Source organism: Volvox carteri (genome assembly GCF_000143455.1).
Source record: "Volvox carteri f. nagariensis unplaced genomic scaffold VOLCAscaffold_44, whole genome shotgun sequence".
NCBI classification, from domain to species: domain Eukaryota; kingdom Viridiplantae; phylum Chlorophyta; class Chlorophyceae; order Chlamydomonadales; family Volvocaceae; genus Volvox; species Volvox carteri.
Genome location: NW_003307587.1, coordinates 466,345 through 481,663, shown reverse-complemented (window position 1 = coordinate 481,663; position 15,319 = coordinate 466,345). Strand labels below are relative to the sequence as shown.

General features: G+C 53.4%; 2 protein-coding genes across 2 annotated transcripts; one reads left to right on the top strand and one right to left on the bottom strand.

Moving 5' to 3' along the window:
* Positions 1-2,781: 2,781 nt before the first annotated feature.
* Positions 2,782-8,905, bottom strand: VOLCADRAFT_65021 (uncharacterized protein; the record flags this gene model as incomplete). Its single annotated transcript, XM_002954560.1, has 8 exons — positions 2,782-2,917; positions 3,483-3,637; positions 3,897-3,983; positions 4,224-4,337; positions 7,386-7,483; positions 7,788-7,893; positions 8,279-8,417; positions 8,853-8,905. Coding segments are annotated over 8 exons (888 nt in total), but the record flags the coding sequence as incomplete, so codon positions are not given.
* A 3,932-nt stretch (positions 8,906-12,837) lies between these two features.
* On the top strand, positions 12,838-15,281 carry VOLCADRAFT_33370 (uncharacterized protein; the record flags this gene model as incomplete). Its single annotated transcript, XM_002954618.1, has 6 exons — positions 12,838-12,903; positions 13,057-13,145; positions 13,574-13,674; positions 14,224-14,357; positions 14,722-14,877; positions 15,186-15,281. Coding segments are annotated over 6 exons (642 nt in total), but the record flags the coding sequence as incomplete, so codon positions are not given.
* Between the last annotated feature and the right edge of the window lie 38 nt (positions 15,282-15,319).

The window sequence follows — 15,319 nt, the reverse complement described above, 5'->3', positions numbered from 1 at the left end:
TGGGGGAAAGGCTGCTGTGATAGGGAGGTGCTCGGGGCCAAGAAGCAGTCTGCTCAATCAATTGGAACCCTTCCGTTCGACCCGCTGCACCGACGGGGCCGGGGGGCGGGGGGCTCTCCGGGGCCTCAGTGCCCCGCAGGGGGACCAAACCTCGACACCTGCCCAGATATCCTCATCACCTACCTCTGCCCTTAACCCCGTTACATGCACCTCTCCCCAACCCACTCCCAGACCCTTACAGCCCCCTACAACCCAAACAGACGACACCCTTAACCCTAAAGGGGTTTCCGCCCCCCTCAACACACCTCCCCACAAGGCCCCCAAACAAGGCCCCCAACCCCCCACCCCACCCCACCCCCATACCACCTAACCCACCCACCCCTAGCGTCCGCCTCCTTGCAAGCTTGCAGCAGGGCCATGACGTTGCGAATGGTGCGCCAAGGAGCAGAACGCTCCTCAATCACAACACGTAACACATGGGGTGAATCGCTCACTTCCGCTCCGAAACCAAACGGATCGACGGGTACGGCACTGCCCAGGTGCGATAGTACGGCAGCTGCGGCCACCTGGGGCGATGCTCTGTCCTGATGGTCCAGCTTGCAAGCCACCAGCTGATGACGAGCCATAGTACAGGAGTTGTCGTACACGAGTTGCCATACGAGTGGTTAGGGCCGTGACGTCGTACACGTGGGGTTCCGGAGCCAAGCAGATGGGGGAGGGAGGATGGCATGTACAAGCGGGAAGAGGCCGCGGTGGGAGGAGAGGGAGGAAAGGGAGGAGAGGGAGGAAAGGGAGGAGAGGGAGGAAAGGGAGGAGAGCGACGCGGCGGTTATAGCGGTTATGGTGGTCGTTGGGGATTGGAGATTTTTGAGAGGGAGGGATGTGGATGGGCGCGATACGGGGTGGTGGTGGTGGTGGTGGTGGTGGTGGTGAGGAGGAGGAGGAGGCCCCTCTGCCTTCCCACTCCTTTCCCACCCCCTTGCCCTCCCTTCCGCGTTCCATACATGCATACATACACACATACACCTACCTACCTACCTACCCACCTACCTACCCATACCCAGTAATGCCGGACTGTCTCATCCCCTGATCTCCCGCAATCATCACCGTCTGCCAAGTGAGCAGACAGACCAAAACCTAGGCAGCCAGGCAGCCAAGCAAGTAGTACTACAGATTAGCACTTAGGCAGGCAGGCAGGACAGCATCACAGCGTACACATACGTATACATACACACATACATACACACGCGTACAGCCACCACACAGTATAAATGGCAGCTCAGGGGGACCCAAGTGCGAAACACAACCGATCCACACATGCATGGAGCCCACCCACCCCCCACCCCACCCGGGGACATTCCCTTTCTCCCGGGGAACGTTTTGGCGGGCTCCGGTTTCGGAGCCCGTCCTCAGTTACATCGGGCCCCTTCCCCCCTTGGGGACCACTGAGCCGCCTCCACCACCGCCACACAAGCGCCCCTGCGCCCACTCGTACAATACCATCCGTTCATAATCCCAACTAACCCAACCGTTCCAACCGTAAAAAGTACCTCCGAGAAGCAGTGCACACGCGTGCCCTCCCCCGACCACTCCGCGGCGGATCCCTCCATGCCACGACGACCCAGCTCAGCTAGCGTTATTAAGGGATAACGGCTGTACGGTGACAGCAGTACGGCATGGTACGGCTCCAGCGCGAGTCCGGCGGGCGTCGCCAGTACGAGGGTCGCGTCATTTCCTGCGGGATGTTAGGGGCGTTAGGGGTTTTCCGGGGGGGAAGGGGGAAAGTGACGTTGCCCTGATTCTCTTTTTCTCCTCTTGTGAGTGAATGTTTACCTGGTGCCAAGCCGCTGATTCGCATTATCCTGTCGACTTGTGAGAGCGCCTTTACCACAAAGGTCCTGTAGTTGTATGGGTAATCCAAATACAGTACGACCGGTAAGGTGCAGTTGGACCAACGCGGATGCCGTAAGGGCAGCGTGGGTTCCACTTTGCTGGACGGTCGGACGTGTATGGCGAAGTCTGGTTGCCAGCCGCCAAGCGCGTCGGGAAAAGCGCTCAATCGCAGCGGCAGATTCCAACGAATGTCCGGCAGCTGCGGTGTGTTTTCGCGCCGGACGTTATCAATTTGGTATCGATCTTCATGGAGGACAATCCTGGAGCCATGATCAACGCAGACTGAGCTAAAGGTGCTGCAGTAGCCAGGCACTGCCCCGCGATTCCATTGTACCGGAGCACACTGTTGCGCTTTCACGACGTGTAAAAACAATGGTTTGTAAAATGATTCCAGATTTAAGATGAAAAATAACGCAGCCGCTAATAACAATGGCAATCTAGTTATATCCTGGACTACCATCACTGCCAAATAGTTACAAAAGTATTTGACGGCAGTCCAAACCTTAATAGATTGACATGTTATTTGTGTTTATATCCATGTCACCAACATTAACCATGAAAGGGAAACCGAAGCGAAGCGTAACTTTCGACAAGTCGTTTCTTCTAATAGTTGGCCAGCTGCAAAATGAAGAGATCGCTAGTAACCTTCTCTGTTGCAGACCTGTAGCGACAACATCCGGGTGTTTTGCGTGTTCGGAGTTAACCTCCGAACGTACGGCATTCTGGATGACAGAGAAACACGCCTCGGGATGCCACCAGTGCAACCCAACGTCTCCAAATCCAAAACTGAATCTCCAAAAAGGTTACCTCCCCCAAAACAATTGTGCTGCGAAAAGCATGCTAAGCACGCCTACGACAACACGCGCAAAAAGAACCCAGCAGCAATCTTCAAATCGTCCCCGCCAACCCCAGCTCGGCTTCCATCGCCTTAATATCCGCCACCAGCGCCTCCCCAGCCCGCTGGCCCATAGCCGCTTCCTGCTCATACCCCCAAAGCACCTCCCAGCCGTACTCCTCGCCGTACCTGCCGTTTACACACATACGTGCACACATACACGCCGGCTCGCTTTATTAGGATGCGTCAGGATGCTGATCTGTCACCAAAGGATTCCCATTGCCGCAATTTGAGCCGATCTGCGGAACTGTCAGGCCATATGGCGTGCTAACAGACACAAGAAATGCGGACGGATCACTCACATCGCGTCTGTGCACCGTGCATGTGCCTAGAGTACTATAAACATCTTGACACATGTTGACACTTGCGACGCAGCGTTTACTATAAAATAATAGTGACGCAGCAAAGTAAAGGTTGCGGGATGCGGCATATAGATTGTAGTGGTGTGTTATCTGAACCATTGCATGGTAGCAAATGATGTAAACAGCAACGTTGCATGAAAACCGGTTGCCGGCGAGCTCGTTTAGGACGAGAGGAAATGAGGAAGGAATGAGAGGAATGCAAAGACAACTTTTTTGGGGGCAAAAAGTCGACGTCTTTACCGTAACGGTGTGCTTAAAAAAAAGCTGTTGGCAACAATTATTTATTTGGACAGACAACCAACCAACCACCTGTACTGCAGGGCCCACCATACCGTTGGATGAGAGGCACTGCCACCTCCTCCACCATCTGCTTTCCGTGCCGCTCGTCCTCTCGTACATGCAGCTCCCAATAACCCCAGCCGCTGGCCGGAAGGCCCAACCGCTGCGCCGCGGTGCAGTACGTACGGTACACAGATGGCCCGTTTACCTATGATGTACGGAAGGATGTGTACGACATGTCGTCAGGAGGCGTATGGCCACAATTTCACGAAAAAATGCTACACATCTAGATGTCGATTATTTCAATCAAAAAGTTGTAACTTGTTTGCATTCTACTGATCGTAGGACAAGCAAGAAAGAGTTCGCAAAGTGTTAAACATTTAAATTTTAAAGGTTCACAGTTTCAAATTCAAAGCAGAACGTCACGCCACACAACGAAATGTACGACAAGTCCGCGAATGCCGTACCTCGAAGTACGTCAGTCCTCCCAGGTAACGCAGGTAGTGGCGGCGGCGCTCCGTTAGCAAGAAGTTGTGATTTGCGCTTGCCAGCCACTGCACCGACCAGCCGTGGTGGTAACAGTTATTATTGATTGGGTACTTGCCGTACAGTCCGTCCGTACGCAACCATCACAGACAACATGCTGAACGGCACTCTGACGGCGTCACCGCATGCATGTATGTATGTATGTATGCTTCAGCGAAAAGAAGAAATTGGAACCATATCATATCATGCCATATCGTCATTTTTTCACTCACCCCTTCCTTTCCCGTCCTCGTAATGCTTTACCCTACCTGCCAAGGCACCAGATCAAAGTAGGCTTCAGGACGGGTGTCCAAACCCAGCTGCGACATCATTGAATAGTAGAACGTCGAATGCTTGCGTGGCAATTTGCCATTGCCGTACTCCTGTACGGCAAGTCGTACATGTATGTAGCATACCGCACACATACAGAGGCCAACAGGTATCAAAATACGAGAACATATGAACATGCATACATATATATCCCCCCAGTTGAAGATGTTGATATTCATCCGTTAGTTCCTAATGCGTGGTGTTGGAATTTGCCTCTGTGGGGAAATCCTGTTCTTCCAGAAAAGAGGTTGAATATCCCGTCAGATAACATCCGCCCGGGACTGGAATTTCGACACCAAGCACTCCTGGGCTGTAAAGCATTGAATACGTTGGGAGATGTTCTTGGTGCGCGCGATGCTTTGGATGGGGTTATGCATGCAACGAACCAGGCAGGCCTAAGCAATATGCAAGGCTTGGCATCAAATAGTGCACCAATACCTCCAACCGCGGACCCCACTAGCTAAATACCTGTGCACTTTTCGTAAATGGCAGGAATGTATGGATGCTTTTGTCGCTCTCTTAGCTGATATGGAGACAGGCGGCTAGTCTTTTGTTGCCTCTTGAGTGTAGAATCTAGGGAAGCGATGGTGCCCTCCATTGAGTCGGTTACCCAAACCCTAGTGTCGAGGCTTGGTTGGAGATGGGGTGTAGGGCCTCCAATCAGATTTCAAAATTTATCCGTTAAATTAGCGACTAATATGCAACTTTCACCATTTTCTATGGCTCGCCGTGTGGCTCACATCCTCTTCATCAAAGAGGCGACGGGCTCTTCTGAGGTACTGGATGAAGCTATCCTTATTCTGCAACGGACCTTCCATCGTTTATGGTCTCATTTACGATGGGAAAATGAACAAAAAGAGGTTTGGTGGCGTCTCACGGTTGATGGGGTGCCTATGTTCGGAAGTTCCCATCTCAGGATGTCGCAGCCAGCAGTGTGTGGTTGTGGAGGTTATCCAGTTGGTTCCCAGGGAGGGGTATCCCTTCGTTGTCATCACTTCTGGGCCTGTCCGGTGGCACATGCAGTAGCAGATCAACTCACTCTTTCAATAGGATTGCCAGTCTCAAGGGAGCAACTTTGGCTTGTCCAGGCCCCACAAACAGTGCAACAATGTGTTTGGGATGTGGTAGCTCTTGCTGCGGTGTCAGCCATGGAGCATGGGAGACGTTATATGGCTGCAAACATGAAGACCAACCCGGCACTGTTACCTGGCCCTTCCCTTACGGAAGGAGCCATTTGTCGAGTTATTGTTGACTTTTGGGGCCGCCTTCAGGGTTTTGCAGCTCTGGAAATTCCACGGAAAGGTTGGGATTCTGTTGGCGCACATCACCCTTTCTTGAGAATTATATCAGGCAAATTGATATGCTCACGGGAGCGGTCACCGATGAACGGTTAGTTATCTCGGTGATGATCTAATTTGTATATTACTCTCTACTGCAGTGCACGGCCAGCTGGCCCGATGGCTCTACTCTTCGTGAGTCTGGAGCCCACTGTAACAACCACACCCGTAGCTTAACTGGTAAAGCACCACCTTAACCGGTGGGAGTTGTGGGTTCGAATCCCACCGGCGTCACCATGGGTTGTGAGACTTGTGCACTGAAATGTATCAGCATATCTGAGGCATTCCTCAGGGCAACCCGTGGTGTATGTGATGACAAGTCCATCACCAGAAGGCTTGGCGCCGAGGAGGAGGAGGAAATGGCTGCACAAGGTCAATGGAGCTGTTCAAGCAAAGTACCTACCAAGAGGCTGCTGTAACATGGCTAGGCCGAACCTCGCACGAGCCTTAGATGGTGACCTCTACGAGGGGTGCGGAATCCCCCAGCGGGTGAAGCGGGTCGTAGGGGGCTAACTACCCTCCGCCAGGACAAAGCGCAGGGTGCTGTGTAGAGTGCAGTAGTGTAAGGGTAGGGAGGCGGTGCGACATGCACGTGGCCTGAAGTTGTAACAGGAGCACCAGACTCCGGCAGGTTGCGATAACTGGTCGTGTTCCACAGCGACAGTGTGGCGTCCTCACCAACGATAGGTGGAACTCTAGGGTGGAAAAGGGCCCGTAGAGGTGACGCGGTGGGAATATAGCATATAGGACTGACTAGGTGCAGACCTCAGAGCGTTCCCCCCTTAACACACGCCAGGTTGAGCGGACACCGGTGTAACAATAATAATAATATAATAATAATAACAACCACACACATATATACACAAACACGAAGTGTCACGTTTTGATATTTCAGATACGGTGTTTGAAGTACAACACCATCAGTGATAACACTGTTGAGAACGGAATTATGTTTTGCTATTTTAACGATGACCGTACGGACTGACGATGTGCAAAATGCCTTAATTTGATACGAAGGTCGTTGCTATGGCATCCAGCCTCTTCTTCCAGGTGGATGAAGATACATACACCAGTAGATTGCTTATGTTAAACATAAACCGAATTGACTTAGTTGAAGAAGGGAAAAGCGCTGCAAATTTCGTGATTCGTAAATTCGTGAAAGTTCGTAAACAAGGAAATAACGTGTATTTCGCAAATTTCGTTGTATATATTGTGTAAAGTCCGTAAATTTCATTTGCCTCACAACTACACAGTATCACAAGTGGTAAGGCAATGGATACTACCACTCCACCACTACTGGGTTTAATGTACGACGGTATGCCGTACACTGCCTGCTGGCGGAAAAAAAGGCAGGTATAGGAGCGCCCCAGGATCCCACGACCGACAGGTCGATGCGGCGGCGAAGTGCTACGTACGGCAATACGAAATCCTCAAAATGTAAGATTGAAAAATATTACACAGGAGTCAGATTCTTATGCAGGCGCTCCGCTCTTTCCATTTCCCCCCACCCATCTGTACGACGCAAGGAGAGGTACAGGGGGGGAGGACTGCACGTGGCACGCATGTGCTCCCCGCCCGTTTCCCTCACGACCCACGTACGGCAAACACACACACAAAACAAAAAGACACGTCCACAGGTTTACACGTTGCCACCCAAATGACAAATCCCAGTTTAATTACGTCATCGGGTACACCGCATGGGTCCTACGTGCGCACACACACACACACACACACACACACACACGCGCACCCCTCCCCCCTCACCTCCATCAATATCCGAAACACCGCGACCATCACCTCGTTGGGCGCCCCCGCACAAACCCGCGACTGCCTGCTCGCCTCCGCAAGGCCGTCCAGGGAGCCTGTGGGCGCTAGACAGAAGGTACTCCTCATTTCGAGCGACGGAGGAGGATAATCTCATGCGTTTTCATGCGTTCTTAGGATATCGGTCGCTTTCGGAGCTTTTTTTCTATTTTCGAGCCTCCTCCTCCTCCTCCTCCTCCTCCTCCTCCAGGCTTTAGGTATGGGCCCTCAGGCTACACCTGTTTTGAGACGGTAACGCGATATATTAGAAGGTGTAAAACACACACACGCACACACACACATTCCTAACACCCTCCTTCTCCCCTCCCCCGTCCCGTCCCCCCATCCGAAGCCCCCACGCACCCACGGCCAGCAAATGCCGGTATCCCGCCAAGCTCATGTCCGCCGCAATGAACTCGGCAGCCGGACTCGATGGGGGGTCGACATCACGTGCAGCCCGCGTTCGGATCTCATCCACAAGCTGTTTCGTACGGCAAGTACCAGCATATCGTACGGAAGTGCCGTACACGGCAGGTCAAGGGGAGGGAAACAGGCTTAGGTAGGTTTTGCTTTCCATCCAAGGCTGCAACAGTACAACAGTAATACGGCAGTAGTACGACTTGCGTCCAATCCTTCCCCCCTAATCTCAGTCCCCAAACCACCTCCCAATTTTAGATGCCCAGACGGCACCTTTATTAATATAAACTTGTTTTTAATCTGTTTTTTTATTATTCTCTGTTTTAATATTAGTAGTAATCTGTTTTCTTTATTACCCTGTTTTTTGCTACCCCCACCTGCTGTACGGAAAGCCCCTGGAAGCGATGTAAGCCGTCGCAGCCGTCCCCGTCCTCCACCTCCTCCTTCACCTCCGCCCCCCGGCGGCCCGACTGGACCAGCCTCCGCTCCCATCGCTGCCAAGGACACTCCAAGCGGTCACGTATCGCATCCTTGAAGGACGATCGCTCGTTGTCGTAGTTCCGTAAATCGTCGTACCTAATGTGCCGTACATATAAAAATACATTCGTGCATATGTGTGCATCATTACTTTATGCAATACAACACCGTCGTCTTCTACGACAAAACATGTAATAACGAACAGTGCCACTATCCAACATCTCAACAAACAACGCTACCTTACAACGATACCTTGTTAAAGGAATGGTGCCTTGTTAGGTCTTGGCAGCAGCAGCAACCGACGTGACGGCGTGGACGGTTAGTTGGTTAGTTTGCAATACGATTTAGACCGTTGGTAGTTGAAAAACAGGGGTTGGCAGGGAGGGGTCACCGCGCTATGACAAACACTGTTCTTTGTCCCTCACCTTCATCAGCAGCTTATGACAAACAGTCAACCCCCAAACTACCACCACCACCGCCACCACCACCACCACCCCCAACACCCCCAACACCCCCACCACCACCACCCCTCACCAAAAGTGGTTGAGACGGTTAATGCGGTACAACGTCCGCTGTACGAAGGTATGGCACGCACAGGACTCCGGAGACCCGTCGTTGCCTGCGATTAATGTACATGTTTGGTTGTTGAAGTATGTATGTTGTTACAGGGTGGTTAACTTCGCCAGCGGCCCCCTTTCCCGGGGCAGTCCCTGCTCTCCCCTGCTAGAGGGGCACCCTAATCCGTCACCCCATCCGACTTCAGAATGTATTCGTTGGGTTCGGCAACTCACCACCAGCATCCAACCAAATCTAGCGGATCAACGGCGCATCAACTTAGTTCCTGGTCAGCTCGCAAGTTGATATTATCACGTCCTACACCGTCCATAAGATGGGGGGCCACCTCCCATTTCATCACTCCTCAAACACCCGAGGAGCCGGCAGGCGGATTTGAACCCGGGTCGACTGGGTCGACTGGGAGCAGAAGTCAGGCCTTAACCTCTGCCAGCCGCCTGCAAGTATGTATGTCGTTACAGGGTGGTATGGGCATGTGCATGGTAACGAACTAATGAACTAGGCAATCCGAAAAAGGAACTAAGGACTAATGGGTAAAAATACTTTGGAAGTTTAAAATTGTCAGATTGGAAACTCGCCAACAACGGACAAAAGGCAACTAACTAACCAATTACTCAACCAACCAATCCACTACCCACCGCTGCCCTACCTGCCGGCCCAAACGCGCGTTCCGTTGCGGCAACCACTGCTCTGTCCACCACCTCCGCGGCCGCAATGACCCGTGGGTCAGTCACAGCTGACAGCTTCTTGTCCAGGTCTGGAGTCCGCAAGAGCTCCAAAAACGCCCGTTCCGCCCGCGTGAAGCAGTCACCACTCGCCGTACCGATGCCGATATCTGCACAAACACAAAAACACGAGCACACAAAAACACGAGCACGCAAGGCTTGAGCACATAAAAACACGACCACATAAAAATACAAGTAAGAATGTAAAGACGGTAACGAAAAGCACAAAAAGAAGGAGTCATATAGTCGGATGCTAACATTCCTCGTGACTAGCACTCCACAGCGTGAGACATGAGAATTGAAACGCTCGTCCACTCTCACTCTGTTCGATGTATAGAACCGTTACTGTTAATGTAGTCCGAACGGGAAAAAGAACTTGACGTGACGCGGTGTCGTACACAGTCGTACTCAAAACTGTAGTGCAGCCCGGTGTGCAACATGACGGGCCTCATATGAGGCCACCCAGCCAGTAGCTCCTATTAATACTTGTACGGCAGGCCAGATGCCACAGTTTCAGATCAGATTAGCAGGACCGTAGTTAGTCCTCGATAATGTATTAAATTATTTAATTAAAAAAGTTAAATTTTAAATTAATAACGTTGGTAAAAAGAAAAATGTTGATAAGGAATCCAGGGGTGCTAGAAGGGTGCATGTGAACGAATCAGTTCTGCGGCCGTTACAAACCCACCACGCCGTTATAAACCCACCACGGCTGCTGTCGCCACCATGCCCCTCGCTGTACGAGTAGTCGTATCCGGGCAGCCGGCGCGCTGCGGCGGCGGCGGCGAGTGACCCCCCGGTGCTGTTTACAGCGTCTGGCAGGCAGCGCAGCGGCCGTTGGGAAGACCACACAGCCGTACAGCCGTCAGCACCGTTTCGGATCGTCACCTGTGCCGCCGCGGCGGCAGCGGCGGCGGCAGCGGCGGCTTGCGTAGCGGCGGAGGATGCGGAGAACGCCGGGACTTTCGCAGCGGCTGCGGCGGTAGTTGAGGTGGTTGAGGTGATTCGGCTGTTATTTATGATGTTAAGTGTCGCAGTGGGGGATCTCCGTGGCGGAGAGAAAGAGGCGGAAGAGGAAGTGGAGGAGCGGGAGATGCGCCATGAGCATGGGCGGCTGCGAGCGGTGGTTGGCGGTGGTTGGGGCGAATTCGGCACGATGGCTCGTGAGGTTGGAGGAAGGAGGTTGGGGGAGGGCTTGGGCTTCAGACGGGGCAGCTGGTGCGATGTGCGCGAGATGCTCCAAGGTGAATTGTTCATATCTCTTTATTGAAATTGAATTTCAGCTGCTGTTGGTTGCTGCGGCCTTATCCTTTTTGCAAAAGTTGAATCGCAGTGTGCGCAGCAGTTCTTCTGCTGCGGAGGTTAATAGAAGTCACCTGCTGTTAATTTGTGTTATTAACGGGCGCGAGTGTCATTATGGACTGTAGATTGAAGATAGACGCTGAGATGATGCCGGGAGAGGGCGAGAGAGTGAATGATTTAATTACAAGAACAAAAACAATTGTCGGAGTTGTCGCTCTTCCTCCCTTCGTACCCGGTATAATAGGTAATTGCAGCGCTATGGGTTACTTTATTGGTTTGCTTGTGGCCAGGAAAAAGTTTTTGCTGTGTCGCCATGCATATGATGTCATTACTACGAGGGGACGTTCGGTAGCCGGCGATGGCCCACGCCGTCTGCTGCCAAACGGAACTGCCACGTCGCACTGCTTTCGCTCTTACGCAGTGCCGTGTAGGGGACTGTTAAAAAAGTACAGGTTTAAGCCTCGTTTGTGATGTTTTTCCTTGCGACTGAACAAACGTTTCGTTGGCCTAGACATCAAAAACATCGCATTTGCACGTTTGACCGCGGCTTTTGACTGGCCCACCTACGTTTCACATAAATCACCTCGATGTACGATTCCCATTCCGGCCCATTTCCGACTGCTTGCCATAGCGGTGCGTCATAACGTTATCATGCGCGACTGCTTAGTCGGGCTCACAACTGGCGAGCTACGAACATAGAGCTCATAGAGCAGGACGCCGCCGCGCAGTTGCACAGGAATTTCTATTTAAAACACCTGATTTTCAGCCCTCCAGATATCGGGCATCTATTAGAAGAACCGTCTCGTACCCTTTCCCTTGACTACCGACCGCCTTCTTCACAATCAAGCGAGCGAGAGCCTGCGAGAGCCTGCGAGCGGCCTTTTTCGCCCCGACCGCCGTCACCATCAACCTCTTCCTCCCTCAGCCTCCAGCTTGACGCCACCTCCAGCCGGTCTCGTTCCTTTGCTCTTACCTTCAGGAAACGGCTCTCTAAGCTTAGGCCTCTAAGCTTTGTAACTTAGGAAAGCAACGTCACACAATGGTCAAGACAATTGCATTGGGTAGCCATATCCCGGTGCCGCCGGCAGCGGCGGAACAAGCAGCAGCAGCAGCAGCAGCAGCCGCTGGCCGCCGCGTCGCATTTCGCCGCGTGAGCCCCTGTCCAGTTGCATCGTGCTGTAATCAGCTCTCCATGACTCGCAAGCAGCACTTCACCGCTGCCGGGGATAGATGGCTCGGAAGGGTGTCGACTGCTGCTGTGCGGCGGGGGACCACCTTACATGCTGACGGCAGCGGCAGCGGCGACAGCGGCGGCGGCGGCGGCAAAGGACTTGATGATCTTACAGCGTTCAATGTAATGCGGCCGCATCCACTCGTCATCGCGGCGTCGACAGAGCGGCGGGCGGCGGAGGTTGCAGTCGTCGTCGGCGGGACGGTCGGTGGCGGTGCCGTACACGTAGCGGCATGGCCAGCAGCGGCGGCAGAGGTGGCGGCGGTTGAGAGGGGACTTCAGACTGCAAGTGCTGACAGCGCGATGACGGCTCTGACCATCACCACGACCACCGCCACCACCGCCACCGCCGCCACCACCGCCACCACCGCCACCGCCGCCACCACCACCTCGGTTGATGCCAGGTGAGCTTCTTACGACAGGCGGTGTTCGATGCGACCGTCGAACGTTCGCTTCGCCCGTTCCTTGGCTTCGTTCAATCCGCTCGATCCGGCTTTGCTTTCCCGAGGTGGGATGAGGCAATCCGTTCCCACTCCTTCTCGTTTTACTTTATGTCTTCCTTCCTTAAGTACATATTTTCGCCATGGTCGTCCTCTGGTCGAATTCTGTACTAACGACACTGTCGCCCATGATTCCCCTGCCGTACCTTGCCGTACTGTTGTGCAGACCCCGCGTCTACAACGCCGCTGAGGTGTTTCAATGCCAGGAAGAGTCGCTGTTCTACAGCCAGGTTCTCGAGAAGATGTTGCCTATTGTGGCGCGGCGCGAGGCGGCGCGCAGCGACGGCGCGGCGGCGTCGACACCGCCGCATGGGGCAGGTACGGAAAGTAATGCGTGCGGAGAAGGCGCCGGTGTGGGCGGAAGTGGTATCGACCGGTCAGGGGCCGATACATCGCAGCCACGGGAGGCGGCCGCCGATAGCGAGCGGCCGCTCAAGGTTGTGGAGTTTGGAACGGGCGACGGCAAGCCGGTGATTAATGCGTTGAATGTGACAAGGTAAGTTCTTTGCTAAGTGTAGCGAGTGCTATGTCGCCCTATGGGGAAGGGCATACGGGTACAAGTTATCGATGTCCACGACGAGGTAATCCGTTCGAATTTCATCATAACTAATATGTTTTTTCAACAGGCGCGTTCTTTCAGCGTGCACTCTTACACTTATTTTAATTATGAGTTATTCTTACACTGCAGTCATCGCTATCTCACATGTTGCTTTCATCACATGTTTAAACCGTGTCGGACTCCGCATCGCGACCAAAAGCGAGAATGCGAGCCGTCAGTCGCTTTTCGCACCGCATATGCTCGACTGACGTTAAATTAAGTCAGAAAGCCTACAAAGCATACAGACGGGCAGAACGGACAAATAAATTGACGGAGGCCTCGCCCCTGTTCGCCGGTCAACTGCTTCCCGAAACCCGAAAGCACAGGCTTGGCTGCGTCGTATACGGCTTTGAGCTCAACCCTATTTCCGCGGGCCTGGCGCGCGACAACGCCGCCGCCTTCGGAATGTCCGAGCGATACCAGGTAGGTAAGGCCCTGCGCTGGCCATGGACAATGGAAATATGGAGCTATCTGATTACTGGACATAAATACTTAAGTGACTCTAAACGGAGGGCGGTCGATGTTGTCAGGTTTTGCGCGTTGTGCAGATTTGTCCAGATCAATATTCCAGGATAGTTGGGGAGTACACTCCGACCTGGCGACGGACCCTCGCGATCCCTTTTCGCACGCATTCGTGCATGGCTGCATAACAGACCATAAGCGTGTCTTAAGTGCTAGGGTGTATTTCATTGCAGCACTGGCGACAGTTGCAACATTTTTAGAAAGGAAGAGGCTAATGGACACATGTCATCGGAACTGACGATTTTCTTTAACTCGGCCTCCCAGGCTGTGCCAGGGCCTCCCAGCTTAGGCCTCATACATAGTTCGTGCCGTCCCGCCTACAAGATATTGTACTATAGAGCCAGGCAACAAGAGCTGACGTTATTCCCAGCCACCTTAAACCTGCTGCTTCGCCTCCTGTGCTCCTGGCCGCGCCCCTTCCTACCACAGATTTCGACGGGCTGTTTCTACAAAGGCACCTCCGCCCCTAATTCGCCCACAGCCGGCGCCGTCTGCCTCATCGCAAATCCGCCGTACTTGCCCGCCCCCAACTCCGACATTCTGATGCCCGAGCTGCATGGCGGCGTTGACGGCGGGGAACTCACGAGGGTGCGTGGGTACTGTGGATGTGTTCGCGCGTCGAAGGGCTACGGTTGGGATAAAAGGTATTTTCGGGGCTCATGGCTGAGGTGGAGGCATTCCAGGAAATCGACATCGTCAAATGTTTTCGTAATGCTATAGGGTGTGAATGTATTATTGCTGACGAAGACGGGTGTAATGTGGCAGAAGTGGCACGTCAGGTTCTAGTTTTCTTGTACTGTGTGATTATCCGTCCCAACACGTTTGGCAACACGTTGGTGCAACTGATGAGGCGAGCTGGCTCGTCCGAAAACATCTCTCCAGAAAACCTCTGGAGTCATGCCAGCGCGGCAACTCACCACCCGCGCTGGCTCACTGCCATTCCTGCTTGCAGAGCCTACTGTCCTTGGGCTTTCCCTATGCTGTGCTGCTGTTGTCGTCGTTCTCCAACCCAGCTTCCCTACTGCGGCACGCCGCGGCGGAGGGTTACCGTGTCGTGGACTTCCAGGTCACCCCGCTGTCCTTCGGCATCTATTCCTCAGAGCCCAAGGTATGGAGGGCCTCGTCAAGGAGTATGCTGGTCGAGGGTGAGGACTGCACGGACTTAGGGTCGTTGGGCCAGGTGCGCTAGGTCCGGCCTTCTGATGCGGTGGCCGCGGAAGCGCGGCGTTGCGGTGAATCGCACAAGCGCCTATCGTGATACTGCAGGTTGTTTCCCACGGTTGTCTTGTTGGTGTCGATCTGAGCGAAGCGTTCGAAACTCTTACGACTGTACGAATATACGATTTGACGTGCGTCACGCCGGACGTCCTGCTAGCTTTCAAAGCAGGGCTGATTATATTGTGGATGCATTTACAGGTCCGGAGCTGGATTGCGGCTATGAAGGCGCGCGGCGAGGCGTTCTATAGGGGCAACATTTACGTGCTCGCGGGAGTCCTTTTTGAGAAGAAGAGTCTGAAGAGGATTGAAACAGTCACAGCGGCTCCGTCGCG